The sequence below is a fragment of the Lipotes vexillifer genome, unplaced genomic scaffold, assembly GCF_000442215.2.
Source record: "Lipotes vexillifer unplaced genomic scaffold, Lipotes_vexillifer_v1.1 scaffold215, whole genome shotgun sequence".
Lineage (NCBI taxonomy): Eukaryota > Metazoa > Chordata > Mammalia > Artiodactyla > Lipotidae > Lipotes > Lipotes vexillifer.
In genome coordinates, this window is record NW_006776544.1 from 1,237,904 (window position 1) to 1,258,753 (window position 20,850).

Consider the following 20,850-nt stretch of genomic DNA (forward strand, 5'->3'; position numbering starts at 1 on the left):
AGCCTGCGTCTCTTGAAGCCCCCCGCTCCTCACCACCCTCACAGCAACAAGGGTGTCACCGTTCTCTGGCCTCCTGAGTCCCCTTCCTCTGGGTGCACTCTGGGAACAGCCCATTCCCAGGTCCTCTTGCTCAGTCTGTGGGAGGCCTGGGCGCCACCACGCCACCCTGCTGCTGCCAGCAGGAAGTTCTGGGGCTGGGAGATTGGATGGAGCCCAGAGCTTCTCAGGATTCCTGGGGCCACAGTGGGGAACCCCCTGACTTCTTGGCTGTCTCCAGGTGCCTGAGCGAGAGCAATGTCATCCTACAGGAAGGGACGGGATTGGGCAGGTGAGCTGCAGAAGATACAGGCAGGTAGGATTGGTGAGTGCCTGCTTTTGGCAGCAAAACTACCAGAGCCTTGGTGGTACCAATTACCAAGAGATAATTGTCTGGGAGCAGTTTTCAAGTCTGGATTTTAAGGTGGGGACCAGCCAGCGTGGAAGGGACAGCCCTGAGGCCCACACACCCAGGAAGGCTGCCTATTCCTCTCAGAGGAGCTAAGAAAACTGGAGGCTTTTCTCTCTTGCCGGTCAGTAAACCTGCTGAATCTTCCCAAAGGTTACTGAATCTAGATGATGCTAAGACCTTCCACTGGCTTCCCACTGCACTTAAATAAACCGACATTCTCCTCCCTGCTTGCTCAGCCCCACCAGCCCCCTTTCTGTTCCTCAAATGCACCAACCTTACCCCTGCCTCAGGGCCTTGGTATCTGCTGTTTCCTCTGCTTGGGGTTCTTTTCCTTCACAGCTGGTTGCTTTCTTTCATTTAGGTTTCAGCTCAGATGTTCTCTCTTCAAGGATGCCTCTTGTGACCACTCTATCTAATATGTTGCCCTCCCCCCACCTCCCGCACTTTCTGTCCATTTACCCCATTTTATGGCCCTTAGAGTCCTTATCACTCTCTCAAACGATCTCACTTATATATCTCATTTCTTTTTTAGTGTCTGTCTCCTTTATGAGAGTAGGATTTTATTTTGTTCACCTATGTATCCCCAGGGCCTAGAACAATGGCACACAGTAGGTCTCAGTAAACGTTTGTTGAATGCCTGAAAGGTGTCAGAGGCAATCCTGGTCAGTGGACTTGGAATGTTGTCATCTTGATCCTGTTAAAGCAGACAGGGGCGTGACCAAGACGGGCCGGGATCCGGACTAAAATGCATCCATTAGGATGAACAAGTGTCCCGCAGCCACTGAGAGGTGGCCCGGCCCTGCAGCCAGGTCACAAGAGCCAAAAGATGCCACAACAGTAGTCCGTATCCTGGGCAAGAAGTCGACATCTGAAGTCTGAGACAAGGTCCTGGGGTATTCCATCAGGGAGAAGCACAGCGGCAGGGGCTTCAGCGGGCAGTTCACCAATAGACAACAGGACCCCAGCCCCTCGGGTGAGAGTCGGGGGCAGGACGTTGAGTGGGGACAACCGGTCAGAAAACACAGTCTTAATGGGGGTACTAGGAAGACTCCAAAAGCCAGGATCCAGGCAGAAACAAAGTGATGAGAACCAGACTGGCGGCTGGGCCGAGGCTGAGACCAGGCGGGAGTGGGGTTGGGTGGGGAGGTAGTCAGTGAGGGACGCAGAAGCAGACAGGCTGTTTGGGTGGGAAGCACATCTGTTACCCTTTGCTGTCAGGGGCAGGGCCAGAGCTGCGTTTGCCTATCAGAGGACAGTGCTCAGGGGCTATCTGTCTGGGACCCCCTCCCCTCCTCTTGGGCTTCCAACAAGAGGGCTGCCTTTAGGAGCACCCCCAAGCAAAGAAATCTACCTGGGGCTGTTGTACAATAGATACGCCTTCAGAGCCACTTTTAATTTCTTTAACCTTTGGACAAGGAGCTTTCACATCCATAGGACCAGATGTACAAGAAATACCTATAGGACTTCTGCTGGAGAGCCACCAGAAGTTCCCACTGGCTCAGAAAGCAATAAACTGTCCTGCCTGAGGTGTGGGCTGCTCAGCTGTCAGTGGGCCAGACTCCTAGCTGTGCTCTTGCTCAAGCCCCAGGGTCATTCCTGCCTCCCTACTTTTGCCCACTCCCCTCCTCTTTACCAATCCAAATATTACACTTTATTCAACAACCAAAATAAGTTCAATGACTTTTTTGGTGACTCCTCCCTGATGCTGAGTATATGATGCTCTCAATTTCCATAGCACAGTCTTGCACTTGGTAATATTCTTGTCTAATTTTTGTTCCCAAGTAGTTGCAGTGTGTACATTGTTCTCACAACTAAATCAGAGGGTCTTGGAACGTAGGGGATGAATCCTCCTGTTATATTTCTTCCAACAAAGATCTGGGGGCATCATAGACCTATGTTAGCTTGAACCCTACCCTCTTCAAGAATAGGGCAGGGGGAAAGAAAGACTTCTGGTATCAAGGGCTGCTTGGTGAAAAATGGGGAAGCAGGAGCTAACAGCATTGGAAGGAACTGGGCCTGTTGGGCAACCTATATTTTTATTTTTAAACTTTGGGAAATAAGAAGAGAGCAGCCTGCTCTCGACATCCAAGGAACCTAGGAAATAATGATGAGTCAATGTCTCCTTTCAAAACTTCTCTATCCCTCTGCCTGCACTGGCTCTCTAGAACCACATACCTGTCCTGTATTCCACCCCCTCCGGGTGTTTCTGCCCACTGATGACATCATGTGAGAGAATGAATTAGTCCTGAAGAAGTGACTCAAAGGATGAGCATTTCAGGCAGCGTAGAAGGCTGGTAGGGAGTGCGCCCTTCTAGCAGGGCAAGCTGCCTCTTCTACTAATCACAATCAGAAATGTCTTCTTGGAGGAAAGCAAGACATGAAGGCATATGATAATCTATACAAATTTTATTTTAATATCAATTTGTATGGAAACGAGCAGGTGTCAGTGTTACACAGGCACGGAAAAAAGGGAAAGAAAAAAAACTCCAGTGATAATTGCTCTTGTATTTACACCGTTTGGTTTCAACAGGGACAGGAAGTTTTACTGTTAGCTTCCTGTGGGAACTCCAGTTTCTGCACCTTCCCCTGCTGCCTCTCAGCATCACGATAGAGCAGGGATTTCTGAGCCTTCAATCGGCAAGCCAGGCACATAAAAATTGACTCCACGTTCTGGCTCTCTTTGGGGTCCTTGGCCGATGTCTCAAATAAGAGCATGTTGTGGGCATCGGCAAATTTCAGGGCTAAGTTGGAGGGCACCTGGATCTGTTCCCTCAAGTCACACTTGTTGCCCACAAGCACTTTCGGGACTAGTGGAGGCACGGCATGCCCATTGCATTCTTGGATCCACATTTTGAGGTTGGTGAAGGAGGTCATCTTGGTGACGTCATAGACAAAGACCACGGCATGCACATTGCGGTAGTAATGCTCGACCATGCTTTTTCGGAAGCGTTCCTGACCGGCGGTGTCCCACACCTGAACCTGGAAGATACAGAGACCCGTATTTGGAGTCAAAAAGCGAAACATGAACAGATAGGAGAAAACATGGTTCTGTGACATTATAAAAATGAGGTGACAAGCCCTGACACAGGAAGTGGTTCTTTGACAAATTGGCAGGATGGACTTATCAACATATATAAAGTTTCTTTCAGGGTTTATTAAGTCTTTCTTAAGGTTTTTAGTTGAAAAACTGGAATGTAACTTGGTCAACTTTCCTGGAGGGCAATTTGGCAATATTGTCAAAAAACTTAAAAATGTACAAAACTCTTAGAGCCTAGAATCCCACTTCCAGAAATCTATACAAAAGAAATAGCAGATAACGTAAATAAGTACTTGGGATATAATATACAGCATGATGACCATAGTTACCACTGCTGTATAATATATATGAAAGGTGTTAAGAGAATAAATCGTAAGAATTCTCATCACAAGGAAAAACTTTTTCTTTTTTTGGCTTTTTCTTTTTATTGTATCTGTATGAGATGATGCGTGCTCACTAAACTTACTGTGGTAATTATTTCACAATATAGGTAACTCAAACCATTATGCTGCACACCTTAACCTTATACAGTGATGTACGTCAATTATATCTCAATAAAACGGGGGGGGAGCAAAAAAAGAAAAGAAAGAGATATGTGGTCAAAATTCTGCACAAAGATCTTAATCACTTAAAAAAAAAAAAAAAAAAAAAAAAAAAAAAAGGGGGAGCAAAAAAAGAAAAGAAAGAGATATGTGGTCAAAATTCTGCACAAAGATCTTAATCACTTAAAAAAAAAAAAAAAAAAAAAAAACAGGAAACAACCTAAATATTCACTAGGAGAGGAGCAGCTAAAATGTATGTATTGGGTTGGCCAAAAATTTCGTTTGGGGTTTTCCATATGATGCTATGAAAAGGCTGAATGAACTTTTTGGCCAACCCAATATATATCTATACAATGGGCTATTATGCAGCCATTAAAATAACCTTTTCATAGAATAAATGGTGTAGAAAATGCTCATAAAATATAAGTAGGTGAAAAAAGTAGGAAACAAAATTTTTCATATGCTATGGTCCCAATTTTTTTAAAAAAAATTAAACATAGACAAATGCATAGGAAAGACTGGAAGTGTATATGCGAGGACATTAATGGTTATTTATGAACAGTGGAACTTAGGTGATATTTAGTTTCTTCTTTTTTTTTGTATTTTCCAAATTTTCTACTGCATGCATACATCACTTTTTTTGTTTGTTTGTTTGGTTTGTGTTTTTTTTTTTCCATGACTTTTTAAAGAAAACAAAGTTAGTGTTAAAATCTCACCGTGTGGCTCAATTGATTTTAAGTTCACTTCTTTGTTATGTAAAAGGTAATTTAGCTCACTGGATTTTTCTTCTGCATCTCAGCTTTTGGGATAAGGCCAATCAATAACATATGTAAAGATACAACTCCCAGGGGATACTCTGGAGTCTAAACACATTCAGCCCAATCTATTTCCTGTTATACATCCAAAGTCTTGGACAAGAGAAATCATGCTGAGAACGACGGTCCCAAGGCCTTATACAATTCTCAGTTATGAAAGAAAATGCGATTATGGTCACTAATTGACTACTATGGTTCTTAAAACGAAGTATAGCCTTTATTTGGAGTTAGCAGTCAGTAAGTATAATCTAGTAAATATAATTGAATCTCTTTGCTGAATGAAGATCTTACAGGGCCCCAGAGTCATCATTGTGAACATCAGTTTTCACTATCCAGGCTTCCCTTCATCTCCTCAATGGAGATGGCCGCCATGTTCCTTTGGCACGACATTCGAATTCATCTCCTTCTCTTATTTAGATTTCCATGTCTCTTGGTCAGACTCTCCTCTCCTCACTCCTGGATTACAGCAAAGTCTTTTGGACTCTAGACGTCTCCACTCCAGTGCCTCTTGCATACTGCTTTCAAACTAGCCTTCCTAAATCCCTGCTTGTATCAGCACGTTATTCTCCGCTTCAGCCAATTCCAATAGCCCTCTACTGCGTGTGGCATCAAAATGGAAACATTTGTCTGCCGTAATCGGACCCCACCCAACCTGGTTTCCAACTACTCAGCTGCACCTGCTTCATTCTCTCCTCTGTCCCTTTGGTCCTGCTAGTCCAGCTTCCCCTGCAGAAGTGGTTGCCCCCTCATTGCTCTATCCAAATCTCACCCATTCTTCCAGGCTCGGCTCACACTGCACCTTCTTCCTAAAACCTTCCCCAACTTTTCTTCAATTCTCTTTCCTTAGGCATTCCTATCGCACTTTGAGTCTGCACCACACCATTTAGAATATATTTATTTGTTCTCTAGTCGTTTCATCAGTGTTCTTGGCATCCCTCCAGCTAGACTGTAAGCAGTCTTTTTCTGCATCAAATCACTCGTCATCATGCTTGTCATCAATATCTTCGTTGTGATCAAAAAGCAGTATTGGCCCGAGCCAGCAAAACTACTGTCTGGCATCCTAGGTGTCTGCCAAGGTGATTTCGGAGACAACATTCGACTTTGGTTACCCAGAAAAGCATAAGTCCTCAAAGGCTGATTTGCTTCGGCAAGCAGAGACAGAAGAGATTTTCATTTCTTCCACCTCTCTGGTGCTCTGAGCAGGAAGAAAGAGGAGAGCAGGCCAGGAAAGGAATGGAGGTCAGTGGGAGGAGGGCAGGTATACTGGCGAGAATATCATTACCACTTGGCTCCCACCCCCACCCTCCGGTAGTCGTAACTCTTGCCTCTGAGTAAGGCTGAATGCCTACCAGCCCTCAGGCATGTGGCAGATGCTTTAACACCATGAGCTCAGGACTCTAAAAATACCTGCCACTAGCAGGAACGTGGGTGGGAGTGTATGAGGTGTTTGGGGCTGAGTAGTTTGGCTGTTTGGCTTTTCTATGGCTTCAGAATTATGCACGCCACCCCAGCTGCCAGAACTGCAGGGAGGGCCCTCTCTGCTGGAGACCTCCTTTGCCTTTCCAGTGCCTGGGGAGCCTTGAAGCTTTTATTCAGAGGCTCAGAATTTCAACTACTGCTCTCATTCCGGTTCTTTAGAAACCCCACCCCAAGTTCTTTGCACCCCTGTCTGTGGTGAGAGGGGAGCCAGGAAGCAGGCTGATCACAGCAGAGAATCAGAAGAGCCAATGCTGTGGCCTCAAGAGCCATCAAAAAGGGACAGCACGGCAGTCAGGCTCGCTGGAACACGACTGACCTCATTTTGTTTCTGGGTTTAGTGTCCCTGTCCTTCTCAGCATCCTCATAAACCCCTGGCCTCTGTCGGACAATGAAAGCATCTCCTCTCCCTTTGGCAGCTGGCGCTCCCTCACCCAGTCCTCCCTTCCTGTGGGCACTGCATCTGACGCTTGCCCCTTAGCCACACACATGCCCCCAGGATCCTCTTTTCTCTCCAAGGGCCAGTGGGGTATAGTGGAGTCAAACCAACTAGGGTGCAAATCTCAACCCAATCATGTCCCACTAGTTAGGTGTCCTCAGTCAAGTTACTTTATCTTCAGTGTCCTCCTCTGGAAACTAAGGATAAACACAGCAATCTGGTAGGGATACTGTGAGGATTAGCATTCCTTGTAAGTACAGGACACAGTGCCTAATATACTCCCCCTTCGCCCCTGGCCTGAAACCGCCACCATCAAGTCTGGCCAGACAGCTAATTGGGCTGGCGCTGTTGGAAACGCAGCAGTAGATGTGGAATTGGGAAAGCCGGGTTCTAGCCCCTCAGCTTTCTAGCTGAGTCAATGACCAGCCAAATGAAATAACATGCGAGGAAGAGCTTTTGCACAATATAAAGTGCTCTGCAAATATTAGCTGTTGCCATTGTCTCAGAGGGCCCATGAGCCCTGTCCTGGTAGCACTGCTCCTTGGATCCGTTGGTTCTCATCCTGGAAAGTGCAGAAAGCTTGGCTTCTTTTCTTGGCTGCGCCACACAGCATATGGGATCCTACGGCCCCGACCAGGGATTGAACCTGTGTCCCCTGCATTGGAAGCGTGGAGTCTCAACCACTGGTCCACCAGGGAAGTCCAAGCTTGGCTTCTTGATGATGAGATGGAGCCAAGGCAAACACAGTCAGTGGGGAGGGGGAAGAGAGAGGAAGGCCAGCAACATGCCATGGGTGGCCAGGGGCAGGCCCAAAGTGACAGGGACTCTGGAGAGTCAAGGGGCACAGGGTGGGGAGCTGCCAAAGATAAATCTAGCCTTGTAAACCATTTTCCTGGGGCTACCGCTGCCTGAGCAAGCTTCGGCGAGTTCCTCACCCCTGCACGTGCTCTTAGCTGACATGGGTATTTCTTATCCCTAGGGAACATATCTGGCGTCTTTCTACAGATGAGGCATGAATGTCCTTTTGTTGGAGGCTGGTGGAGGGGGGTGGGTAGAAGTGGAAAAAGAGAGAAAATACATCTGTAACCTTTGGAGGATGCCTGAGTGGATGACGGGAAAAGTTTAAGATAAAGCTTTCTTCAGCTAGCTGGCTGTCCCATCTGCGTCTAAGATACACCACGTTCACACACCAGGCTGACACAGAGAATGGCAAAGGAGGACAACAAAGAGAAACTCACCCACAGCAAGAGAGGCAGCAAGGGAGACAGAGAAACAACAAAACTGCTAGATAATTAACCATTCAGCTAACTGGCAGAAGATGGAATCTCAGAAGCCCGAAGGAAGACATGACGTCATTCTGACTGCGGGCAGTTTCCGAGGGAACGCTTAGCTCAGCCACTCGGTAATGTAGCACACGAAGGTGTTTTTCCAAGTGATCAGTGGAGGAAGAGAAATCCACGATCCCGAACAGCACCTGCCCACAGCCTCGGCTGTCCTGCAGCGAGCGTGCCTGTTCTGGAGTGCTGGGGCAGAGGGTTGCCCAGGCTATAGAAGGAACCCAACTGGACGGCAGGGGGTGCTTGCATGAAAATTGACAAGGAATGGCTCAAAAATTAGAACTGAGCCTCCCCTCTACTACCTGCCCACCCCCAAACACAGGCCCCAGTCGGCATTTTCCAATGCTTTTAGACTGAGACAGGCGCAATATGATTTAGCTAAACCTGTAAGGCGACAGACACTTAATGGTCATTAAGGGAAGCTCCACCCTGCCTTTGGGGATTGGGGGAGGCCTCCATCCTTCCTAGGCTGATGTCAGGGAGGACTGTCAGCTTTCCCATATGATGTCTTACCGTGTCCCTGTCACAGGTAACTTTGTGGGTTGGATGGACGATGGGGCTGGCCCAGAGTGGGGATTTACGTGCTCTTCTAAGCCAGGCAGCATGGTGTGTGGAAAGAGCACCGAAAAGGGAATTAGGAGACCTGAGTTGTAGGCCGGGCCCTGGGTGATCTTAAGCAATCACGTTCCCTCTCTGAGCCTCAGTTTCCTCTCTGTAAAACAAGGAAGTCGGATTAGAGATGCTCTAAGGTCTCTTCCATCTCTGAACATCCTCTGATTCTCATACCCAAGGTGAGACAGTCAAGGTGCAAAAAGTAAAACCCAGGTACTCGGCTCGACGTCTAGGGTGCAGCTGAAGGTGACATCTTGAAGGCTCCTGGGTTCTGGGGCTGAAACCCTGGGCCCCTGGCCTAGAAGAGACCATAAGGCTGGTTGCCCGGCATGCCACCTCCCCCTGAGCACAATGCCCCCCAGCCAGATACTGCCCCGCTAGAGGAGAGAGCAGTAGGAAAGGGCATGAGCTCGGAATCCAGGTTGAAATCCTGGCCCTGTCCCGGGGAAGGCAGGATAGTGAGACGGCAAAGTGCTTGGGCTCAAGAGTCAGAGACTGAAGCTCAGATCCACGTGCCTTGGGGCAAATTATTTAATCTCTCTTTGGTCTCCTTATCTCTAAAACAAGAATGGTAATAGTAGTCCTAATTTCATAGGGTTGCTGAGAAGACCAAATAAGATAGTGCACGGAAAGTGCCTAGCCTGTGCTCTTTGTTTCTTCAATAAATAGAACTTGTTGTTGTTATTATGATTATTGCCTACTCGTTGTAGGCTTTTCTTGATGTTCTTGTGAACCAGGAAATACTGGATTATAAATCTTGTGAGGGCATGGGGGACACATTGATTGGAGACACCAAATGGGGCTTCAAGGCCCTAGGGATGGCCCTGGTAATTAAGACAGTAGCCCCAAATATGCTAAATTAGTCATCCCCCTGCAGGGGTTGACAGTATGTGCTACCCTGGGACACAGGGGGGCAGCCCCTGAGAGGCCACACCCTACTCTTGAACTGAGAGAAGAGCTTGCTGAGACCTCTCTGCCACTGTCCTGTGAGCACTGGCATTTTAGAGCCTGACAGCCTTCTCTTGCTGGCTGTGGTCCAGGGCCACCTCAGCCTGGGGACTTTTCTCTCTTCCCCAAAGGCAGTCACCTCCTAGCGTGATTTTGGTACCTGTTCCTTGAGAAACTTCAGGCCAGCCGGAGTATGGGGCAAAATCATCTCCTATGGAGCTCATCTGCTAGCTGCCATTCTCTGCCATCTCCCCAAGGACATGCTGGTCTCACCTGCTGGCTTGGGCCCTGAGCTTGCAGCAGCTTTGCCAGAGTCAGGGTCCCCATCCCGCTGCTCCCACACCCCACCCTGAGCTCCTTCAGAATCTGCACTCAGAGGGCTCCTCCATGAGCAGTGTCACAAGGTTTTGCCCTGTTAAAAATATCATCTTCCCAAAAAAGCCTGTGTTAAGCACTTATCTGCACGTGGTGCTGTGCTGGGCTCTGTTTCTAGTGAGTCACATTGTCACAGGCTCTGCCCTCTGGGAAAAAGTCCGGAATCTTTGGCAGAGACTGTAAAGTCCAGTTTGATCAAGTACTGGGTGTTAGAAGGGAAGGAATCTTCGCAAAATTTCCCCAAGGCCACTGGGTAGTGACCCTCTTCCACTCGTTTTCACCTCCCACTTTCTGGCTTCCTCCTCTCCTCTCCCCCTGTTCTCCTTCCCTAGACTCCCAAACGCTTCCTTTTTCCTCCATCTAAATTTCAAGGGGACTTATTTCCCCCTCTCTTAAATCCAGAGGACTCGTTGGCTCAATGTGACACGATTTTAAACAAGCGATAGCATTAAATTCAAAAGGTTTTGAGGGTTTAAGAGCACATCCATAAGTACATTTCTACTTGGGATTTTAAAGGGCATGTTTTAGAAATGCCAGAGTCTTACAATGCTACATTAAAGAAGTCCTAGCCAAGCAGATATTGACATAAGAGCCCTAGGAAAGGATGGAGACAGATACCTACTTTGACTTTTAAAAGGAAATGTAGCAATTCCCTCCAAAATGCCAGGGGCAAAAAAGATCATTATTTCCAAACAGTGGCCTATCTTCCTGATCCTGGGTCTCAGTTGTTTTCAAGAGCACTCCCTTACCAATACTGAGCTGCCCATCTTCCTGACATCTAGTGCCTTGGCCTGGTCTCTGAAGCCATTTTAAAACACATTCATTTTAATAATGAAGGAGTCAGGAATGTTGTACAGTTTACAGCATTTCATCATTCTCCTCAGTTACTCAGTCCTTCTCTCCACATGACTCAGAAGAGAAGCCCTGTGGTCACTGGGGCTGGTTACCCAGCAGGAGGGAGGGTTGCCTTCACCCAACAGTGTCCGACCATAAGCTCAAGAAAAGGCCAGCTGTGGGACTTCCCTGGTGGCACAGTGGTTAAGCGTTCGCCTGCCAATGCAGGGTACATGAGTTCGAGCCCTGGTCCGGGAGGATCCCACGTGCCGCAGAGCAACTAAGCCAAATGCGCCACGACTGCTGAGCCTGTGCTCTAGAGGCCGCGAGCCACAACTACTGAGCCCACGTGCCACAACTACTGAAGCCCACGCACCTAGAGCTGGTGCTCCACAACAAGAGAGGCCACCACAATGAGAAGCCTGTGCACTGAAGGAAGAGTAGCCCCCGCTCGCCGCAACTAGAGAAAGCCCGCGCGCAGCAACGAAGCCTCAACTCAGCCAAAACTTAATTAATTAATTAATTAAAAGACAAAAAGAATTAAGAAAAGGCCAGCTGTGGGTCTAAAGAAGTTGGTCTTTAGTGCCCAGTGCCTTCTGAGGTGGCTTTCCTGCCCATAACCCTGCCGCCTCTGCTCCTCTGACACATGAAGCTGCCCTTGCCATGTCCTCCCTCCCTCCATCCTCTGCACATTGAAATATTACTGTCCTATTGAGTTTCTACCTTTTCTGAACCAAAAGTGAGCCCAAATGGTCAGACAAGAATATCTGTACTTAGCCTACCTGACAAACTAAAGAGAGGGGGGGCACCAAGACACTTCCCTTAGCCCTCAGATAAGTTGCTCTGCATTTTTACAAAGGCCTGCTGAAGACAATACCCACAGAATGAGTAATGGGCATTAGGTACCCAGACAAATAAAGAAGATATCATTTAAGGGGTACTTTCCAAAAGAACTAGTTTAATCTATTATAAAGTGTTGGCAGGTAACCCTGTCTCAGTTTCTTTAAAAGGGCTCATGGTTTGCGCCAGAAGCACCCCACACCACTCCTATTCCAAATCAGCCTTAAACTTAATTATAATTTGTAATTTAAAATAAAGCAGCTTTCATTCTCTATGGATTTCCATCTCCCCCCACCCCCGCAAGGCCTGGGGGCTTAGCCAAAGCAGGTTTTTGCAACCTATTGGCACCCACGAGGTAGAAGGGACCTCAAGATGTGTAAAGCGCTTTGGGATCCATCCCACAGACCAGGACGGAGATCCCTCCTACCGCCCTCTGCCCACAGGTGCCGCTGCTCCCAGCTCAGGGTCAAGGATAGGATCAAACAGGATTTTCCTAGTGGGAGCTGTAAGGCAGGGGCAAAGGGCATGAATGCAGCCACTCCCGCCTGCCCTCAGAAAACGGGTGAGGTGGGTACTGGGCCACTGAGAGAGGCGAAGGGGATGAGGACGTGCCGAGGGTCTTGGGCTCAGCAAGCGGCGACACAGCCACGCGCTGGACATTTACAACCACTAGAGCAACGCCTCTGGCAAGGCCCCCTCCCAGATCCCTCCCTTCCCGGACCTGACCGTCTGGATCACCTTGATCTTCTCGCCCTCGATTTCCACGGTCTTCTCCCTGAAGTCCACGCCGATGGTGGCCTCAGTCTTGTCCGGGAAGGTCCCCCCGCAGAAGCGGAAGGTCAGGCAGGTCTTGCCCACGTTGGAGTCCCCAATCACGATGATTTTGAAGATGCGAATCTGCACGTACTGGTCCAGCGACGAGTCCAGCTCCAGGGACGCCAGGCCAGCGGCCGAGGCGGGCTGCAAGTTCCCATGGCCCAGGATGGGCTGCGCCATCTCCCCCGGACCGGACCCGGGCCCCAACCCCCCTCGAGGGCTCCACACAAAGAAAACGGCCACGTTAGTACGCTCGAGGCGAGCGAGCTTTGTGCGCGTGTATATGTGTGTGTGTGTGTGCGTGTCTATATCCGCGCGTGTGTGCGTGCGCCAGCAACGTGTGCGCGCGCGCGCGTGAAGGGGGTGCCTCTCATCCCAGGCCCCCCTCCTCCAGCGCACCCTCCTAGCAGCTCTGAGACAGCGACACAAAAGCCAGGGAGGGGAGGAGAGATGGAGGAGAGTGGGCAAGCGTTCTCCTTGCGCCTGTGCGCTGGGATGGGACGCTCGGGCGTGCGATCCTACCGCGCTCCCCAGGCCGCGGCGGCCGCCACCGCACCTTTGCCTAGACCCTCCCCTGCCTGGACTCCAGGGACACACCGGAGGGAGGAAGCCTAAGGAGGAAAGGGTGGGTGGGGAGAGCCGCACACACCACCCCAGGATGGTCTTCCTTTCTCCTTGCCCCCATTTATTTTATAGGTTTCGGGCTCCCCACCCCCACTTTCTCGGAGCGCACGAGGTCAGCGGGCACAGCTGGGGAGGACAAAGAGAGCTGCACCCTCAGGCTTCTCTGGAGCACCTCGGCCTCGGAGCGACACTACTCGGCGGGGGTGGGGTGTGGGGCGGAGATACCTCCTTCACCAAGCGGCCGGCAGCTGCGCCGCGCCTCCACAGCCCCCTCCCAAGCCTTAGGATAAAACGATGCTCTGTCTTATTGAGAAAGCAGGTGCGCTCGCGCGCCCCAAGGAGCCGGGGAGGGCGCTGCCAAGACACGCTGTGGGTTATGGGGCCCCGCGCAGCTGCGAGAGGTAGGCAGGGGCACGGGTGTCCGTGTGTAGGGGGAGTTAGTGTTTCTGTCACAGACTTGTCAGATGTAGGGGGGCGCGTGCCAGGCGCCAACCTCCCCTTATCACACCACGAGCACCCATCCTCTGAATGTTCAGGAGAGTGGCTCCCATTGGCTGCCGCAGTCGGTTGTGTTTGTCTGGCCAATGGGGAAGGCCCGCCACGGGAGAGGGCCGAACGTGGGGTAGAAGAAGGGGGAAGCTGGTGGTGGCAGCTTCAGCAAAAGGGGACTTTGTTTCCGGGGCTAACCATTACAGGTCCAGGTGGAGGGATCTTGGGACATAGCATAAACCTCACAGTGTGTTGCATTCCTGAGCCCTCCATATAATCATAAATCCTTCCAGAATGCTGGAGTTTCAAAAGGAATTATAAACCCCTAGGAGCGTTCACCCCTCTGCAACTGAATGTAGAACAAAGTGGTTGGGTCTAATTTGCCAGAAGCCTAGGTTATGCTTGGAAGATGATAAATGAACAGAACTTTCTTACAGTGTTAGGGGGCAGCTTCCCAAGGCTTAATAAGCATCACACATCTTGGTCAAGACCAGTATTCCCTCTGCCGAAAGTGATTTGCAGGTTCAGAATCTGTTTGAAATCAACTTTGCTGAGGTACAATTTACATATAATAAAATGTGCCCGTTTATGTTTGCTTTTAAGACTTTATCCCTCCTCCCACATATTTCATAAGCTAAGGTAATATTGACACATACCAATAGCACTGACGTATGAGTTATTTGCTAACGCCATCAAGGTCAGGGATTCCAGCAGCACACGTGAGTTACCATCTTATTTGTGTGTGAGGCTGAGCTGCAGAAGAGACAAGTATGACGAAATCCATTTGCACTATGAGGAAAACAATTCAGTGCATCGGTGATAGATCTGTAAGCAAATTGGAATGTGACTGCTCAGCCAAGTCCAAGTTACTCAAAATGGCTGGGAAAATGGGGTCTTCTAGTTAAGAAGCTTTTTAAGCTGAGTTAGCAGATATATATACAGCTAGCTCTTTTAGCATATATGTGGGTCACCCATTTCTAAAACCCTAGATTATACTATTCAGTATTAAACGTCGAGAAGGATTTAATCTTAGTTGGCTAATCGAAGGTCATCATTATGAATACCAATTATCATTGTCCAGTGTGAATAGTAATCCTCATTGTACAGTATTTTGTTTCTGATTGGTTGATGTCTAGATAATAGTTTGCCGAATCATTCTCCTCTGAATTGGAAGCTAATGCTCCTGGTGATCATTATCTAGAGAAGAGTAGCTATTTTTTTTAAAAAGGTAACTATTAATTAGGCATATCCAGTAGGTAAGCGTGAAAAGAAGGGCTTCCGTGGTGGTGCAGTGGTTAAGAATCCGCCTGCCAATGCAGGGGACACAGGTTCGAGCCCTGGGCCGGGAAGATCCCACATGCCGCGGAGCAACTAAGCCTGTGAGCCACAACTACCGAGCCTGCGCTCTAGAGCCCACAAGCCACAACTACTGAGCCCGCGTGGTACAACTACTGAAGCCCGCGCACCTAGAGCCCGTGCTCCACAACAAGAGAAGCCACTGCAATGAGAAGCCCACGCACAGCAATGAAGAATAGCCCCTGCTCGCTGCAACTAGAGAAAGCCCGCGTGCAGCAACGAAGACCCAACACAGCCAAAAAAAAAAAAAGAAAAGAGTGAAAAGAAGCTTTGCTAATTCATAGCCATAATTAATGCTAACTTTCTGGGAGATATAAAAAGATATTACATCCACATAAGATTATTTAGACATATGCTACCAGCAAAAACTTGTCAGTGAGTCTGAGAGTTCACATTATATTTGTAAGGTAGAAACACTGATTTCTGGAAATGTGGTATATCAAAATGGGCCCCATGCCCTAATAAAATACTCTGTGGGGTGAGATTTTGGGGAAATTTCACTTATATTTTTGGAGTTATTCAATATGTGTAAGTTGCTTTTGCCACCCAAAATGATAAAAGATAATTTTTTATTAAGAGGACAAGAAAACTTTATTGTACCTATAGCAAAAATAAATGTGCTGTACTATGTCTTTTTTGTATGTTAATTGTGCATCATTAAATGACTGTCTTTCAAATACACCCAGTTGTTTTCATAGGTATCTGATCGTCATGATTTTGACAGTGTTTTCCAAAGCTTCTTTCACCAACAGATATGATTAACTTTGTATTTAATCAATCCATGTTTATTATTGGCTTTTAGAAATAGCAATATATTTCAATGTCTTCAAGACCTTTAAAATATGAAATAAGTAGAAATAATTTTTTACCTTATTGTGGAATTGATATTTTCAATATTTATCCCCCCAAAGAGCCCTAGGTTAAAAGGCAACTACTGGGACCTCCCTGGTGGCGGGGACACAGGTTTGAGCCCTGGTCCAGGAAGATCCCACATGCCACAAAGCAACTAAGCCCTTGTGCCACAACTACTGAGCCTGCGCTCTACAGCCTGCAAGCCACAATTACTGAGCCCACATGCCACAACTACTGAAGCCCGCACACCTAGAGCCCATGCTCTGCAACAAGAGAGGCCACCACAATGAGAAGCCCGCACACTGCAACAAAGAGTAGCCCCTGCTAGCCGCAACTAGAGAAAGCCCACGCGCAACAATGAAGACCCAATGCAGCCAAAAATAAAAATAAATAAATAAATGTTTTTTTTAAAAAAGGCAACTGCTACCTGCACTTCTGAACATTAACCTATTCTTAATGAGTAAGGGAACCCTGGATCATGTTCACCCAATAAATACTGCTTCCTGGGTTAAACTTCCTAAAACAACTTTGTAATTTCATTCTTTATCCCTATTCCACTAAAGATAATAACTTCATCACCTACAATATTAGGGCCAAACTCTTTTGCCTGTTCAAATCTGGCCCCACCATATTCACCCGTCCTTACTTACTTCCTAGTATGTACTCTCTACCATTGTCCCCTGAAAACGTGCTGGGTTTTGTTTTATACCTCCAAGCAGCATGGTGCTTCCTCTAAGATACTTTACAAATATTAGCTCATTTAATCTTCAGAACAACCCTATGAGATTGGTAAAAGAGGAAAGTGAGGCACAAGTTAAGTGACTTGCCCAAGTGGCAGAGCCAGGATTCAACCTGGGGCAGACCGGATGCAAAGTCAATGGTGCTTAACCACTGAAAATATTACCTTTGGTCCCAAAGTATTCACCATCTGAAATATCATTCCTTCTCCTCCACTATTTGAATTTTACTACTCATCCTTCAAGACACAGCTCAAGTAACACTTCTTACATGAAGTCCTTCCTTAGCTATTCCATCCCATATTTTCTCTTGCTCTTGCACTACATCAGATATTATTTATTATTTAAATGACCAGTATATGTCATCTCCCCAACTAGACAGTGACCACTTCCTATACTTTTCATATCCCCCAGAGCTCCTTTAATAGCACAGTCCAAGTGGCAAGTGCTCAATAAATACCTGTTAAATGAACATGTAACTCAAAACTTTGAAATAGGCATATGTTATGTTTTGCATACAGCCAATAATTTATTTCCAATTTAGCTTACATTTGGTAGAGTCAAAACACCTAGTTACACTCAGCCCCTCACCCTACTCCTCCCACAACTCTTAAAATCCTGCTTAGGAACACTCTCACAGAAAGTCTGTGAAGCACGAACTCTTTTTGCCAGCATCCTGCTCTCAAGCACGGAAGCCATAATAGCAGACTGTCCGCAGCCCTCGTACAGCATCTAGGACAAAGAACTGCACAATATAAAAGCGATTTGGGAAAGAGAGCGCGGAATGATTACTAGTCCTGCAAACAGGGCCTGGGTGGGAAAGCGCCAGCAATTTGTAAAGACGGAAGTCCACTCCGAATCTGGGAAGCTAGGTGCCCCGGCTGGACCTACGGAAATACTGGAAGCGGACTACAGCCAGAGAACCCGGAAAGCTTAGTACCTAGTAACTAGTGGCCTAAAACAGAAGAACAAACTGCGGTGCTGGGGCCACGCTTTGTGAGGTGCCGTTACAGGTTCCCGCCATCGACAGAGCGGCAGCACCGGCCACAACCGCCAGGCAAAGCGGCCCCACCGGTCCCTCCTTGGACAGCTTTTGAGATCGTTTGGCGGAACGCGTTGCCATCAACCCGCAGAAACTTGCAAGCAACTCAGCCTGGGGTCTTTCCAAGTGTTCGGACAGCTAGGCGCATGCGCACAGCTTCTCCCCGTGAGGACCAATCGCAATGCGGCACTGAGCGTTACGCCTGCGCAGTAGGCCTCCAGTCGCGCTTCCCCTTCCCCTGCTCTGGAAGGCCGGCCTAGCTGTCCAATGCCCACCCGGAGCTGGGAGGAGGAGCCTACGTAGAGTGCGTGTGAAGGGATTCGGGGGAACTGGCCAAGGCCCACGGTGTTTGACCTGTCGGTCCGTCCGTGCTTAAGAAGGAAAGGAGGAGGAGGTCCAGAGTAGCGGTTGCCGGAATGTACCGATGTGGAGGCCTGGCGGCGGGTGCTTTGAAGCATAAGCTGGCGCCCTTGGTGCGGACAGTGTGCGTCCGAGGCCCGAGGCAGAGGAACCGGCTCCCAGGTGACTGACCCATCCCGGGCAAACCCCACCTTGAAGACCAAGTACCTGGGTTCTACAGGCTCCCTATGCGTCTCAGGCCTTCCCCCACCCCCACCCCACCCCCTCCCCTGGGGAAAAACTATAAACACACTCACAGTCGCGTGAATTCCAAATTGGCGGGATTCAAACCGTAAGTTTCGCAAGCTGTGCCGGCCTGACCTTCAAGGGATTTGAGCCCAGTAGTCGGCTTGAGGCCTTTTCCTGGGAGGGTTTGCTGTTCAGGGATAACAGAACAGCTGGCTGTCTCGTATTGTCCAATGCCACCTCCCGGCCACCCCCAGTCAGCCTTTTTAGAGCAATGAGGTGAAGTAGACTTTGTCATTTATCGATTGAGAGACTTTAAGCAGGACACTTAAGCCCTACGCCTCAGTTCCTTCTGTAAATGAGCATATTACCTGCCTACCTTCCAAACCCCAGATCAGATTCATAGATTTGAGTGCCCTGTGAAACAGAAACAGTGCAATCAGTGCAAGTAAGGAGTTAGTCCGCCATGCGCCAGCCACCGGGAAGAGTTGGCCCAGAATTAGTCTGAGATGCCTGGTCAGTGTAATTCAATGCTTTGATGAAACAGTTTGCAGAAAGCATTGTATTTGCCCTCCATGAAGTCGTTTCAGCAAATTTTAGAGCTAGAAGGGATTTCGTAGTAAAGTTCAACCCACTAATTTTATAGATAATAAACCGAGGCACAGAGGGGTGAAATTGCTTGCTCAAGGTCACATACCTAAGAAACAGGCAGAGCAAAGGTTAGTTTGCCAGTCTCTAGGCCCCTAATCCTCTTGCCCCAACTCCACCCTGCTTCCTAAAGTTTGACCTCAAAAGGTTAAGGATGAATCCGGTTCCCCTTTAGCCCACTGGGCATCAGATTCCTTGAATTTATCTAAGCATGTCTTGAGCCTGCTGATTTCCAACCTGCACAATTTCAGGGGGGTAAAGAGTTGTCCACCTGTAGGAGGTGCTGTTTTGTTGTTCTTTTTTTTTTTTTTTTTGTATCAATCATCTTTGAATGGCCACCCGAGGATTTTCACATTTGCTATGTCAGTGTGGAACTGCCTTGAGACCTTTTCAATTTGGAACTGCCTTCTGGGTGCTTTAAAAAAAAAGTGGAAAATATTTCCCTTAGATTGTGAGAGTCTTCGGAAATGTGCATTTGAAAAGTTTTTCCAGTTGCTATGCCTCAAGAAAATGTTTCCTGATGGGTGTACCTGAGGTATGTTCTAAGACATGTTGCTTTGGGAACTTAAAGACCAGGTTAGATTTTAAAAACTAACATCCTGTCTATGATGTCATCTGTATGGGTTTTGTGCATTGAGATGAGAATGCTCTATGTAAATTGGACAGAAATTTAGGTAAGCTGAAGATTTTCATCCACACTGGGCTTTCAAACTTTGTGTACTTATTTTGCTTAAAACTCACAACTTTTGCCAGCATTCTGAAGTCTGACCAAAAGTTCTCATCAATTAAGTATGGATTTGCAAAGGTAACTTGATTTATGAGACATTTGAGGTGGTTGGTGATATTAGAACTACTGAAAAATACTCACTGAAAATGTTCTTTTCCATTGCATGACTTTATTTTAAGGCAGTCTGCTGTAGAATATATTCTGACTTCTTGACATATCCATCATTTCTTTGTATACACTTACTCTTTGTCCTTTGGCCAAGCACCAGAGTATAACATCATTACCTTTAGCAGTGGGTGGGGGTGGGTACAATTTCAAAAAGAAATGCTTCTGTCTTTTAAGGCATCACCCTTGTTTTCTGGCTTGATTACTGATTGCTTTTAATCTGGTTTCTTTTGCACATAGCATTTACCATATGTTTTTGCATAGATCAGGAAGAGGCATTGTTTGTTGATATGCCATTTCCCCTCCTTTTATCCCTTCCTCCCCACTAGTTCTTTGCCAGGATTATAGCAAACTTTAAACCTCCCTTGAAACATCTCATCCACATCTGTCACCATTGTCAGGTTCATTTCCATTATATGTTGCCTTTTGCCTTAAAACCGTAATTGCTACTATTTGTTTATTTACTTTATTTGGATGCTCTGCCTCTTTCCAGAAATGATTAAAGGTAATTAATAGTCATCACTTTATATCTGCATTCAGCACTGAGCAGATTGGTTAGGTAGTATTTTCTGTTCTGTAGTATTTTATTTGGTTATCAAACATTGTGCCACCGATGTGATCAGACTGATCACCGACCCCTGAGGTGAGGGTCAAATGTTTGACCATTTTTCTCTGTTCAGAATCCTTCTCACCTCTTTAAAAAGGAAATGGGACATCTTGTGGGCAAGGATCCAGGCTTCCTGGACACTGCCAAATGACACTTTCTTTGAAGCCTAGAAGATGAGCCTTTACCTACTCCTTCTGCTGAGGCAAAACTTTCCAGAAGAAAATTTTAGCAAGTCAGCATTTTGTGCAACCAATTAATATGTTGTATTTTCTAGACATTTTCTAATATTTTAAGGGAGTTGTTGCATATTGTAAGTTTTATGTTTCCAAAACTTTCCTGGTCATATAAATTGAGTGGAGGGCCAACCCTAAAAGTACTGAATGAGAATCTCTAGGAGAGAGCCTTGGGAATTTATATTTATATTTAACAAGCCCCTTGATGTAATTCATATGATCAGGCAAGTTTGGAAACTACTGTTCTGATGAATAATGACTCTTTC

General features: G+C 47.4%; 2 protein-coding genes across 2 annotated transcripts in view; one reads left to right on the plus strand and one right to left on the minus strand.

Moving 5' to 3' along the window:
* Window positions 1–2,839: 2,839 nt before the first annotated feature.
* RAB33A (RAB33A, member RAS oncogene family) lies at window positions 2,840–13,306 on the minus strand. Its single transcript, XM_007450468.1, has 3 exons — window positions 13,295–13,306; window positions 12,442–13,093; window positions 2,840–3,427 (listed from the first exon to the last, which is right to left on the minus strand). The coding sequence occupies exons 2-3, from the start codon at window positions 12,697–12,699 to the stop codon at window positions 2,972–2,974; spliced, it is 714 nt and encodes a 237-aa protein (XP_007450530.1). The 5' UTR covers window positions 12,700–13,093; window positions 13,295–13,306; the 3' UTR covers window positions 2,840–2,971.
* A 4,493-nt stretch (window positions 13,307–17,799) lies between these two features.
* AIFM1 (apoptosis inducing factor mitochondria associated 1) overlaps window positions 17,800–20,850 on the plus strand; it is a 28,941-nt gene continuing 25,890 nt past the window's right edge. Inside the window, 1 exon segment of the mRNA XM_007450469.1 lies at window positions 17,800–18,141. Within this exon segment, the coding sequence (XP_007450531.1) occupies window positions 18,036–18,141 (106 nt within the window). The 5' untranslated portion in view covers window positions 17,800–18,035.

Coding starts and splice junctions, on each gene's coding strand:
- RAB33A (XM_007450468.1), bottom strand. CDS start 12,699: ATGGCGCAGCCCATCCTGGGCCATGGGAACTTGCAGCCCGCCTCGGCC. Junction 3,428..12,441: donor TCGAGGGCGAGAAGATCAAG/GTGATCCAGACG, acceptor TGTATCTTCCAG/GTTCAGGTGTGGGACACCGC.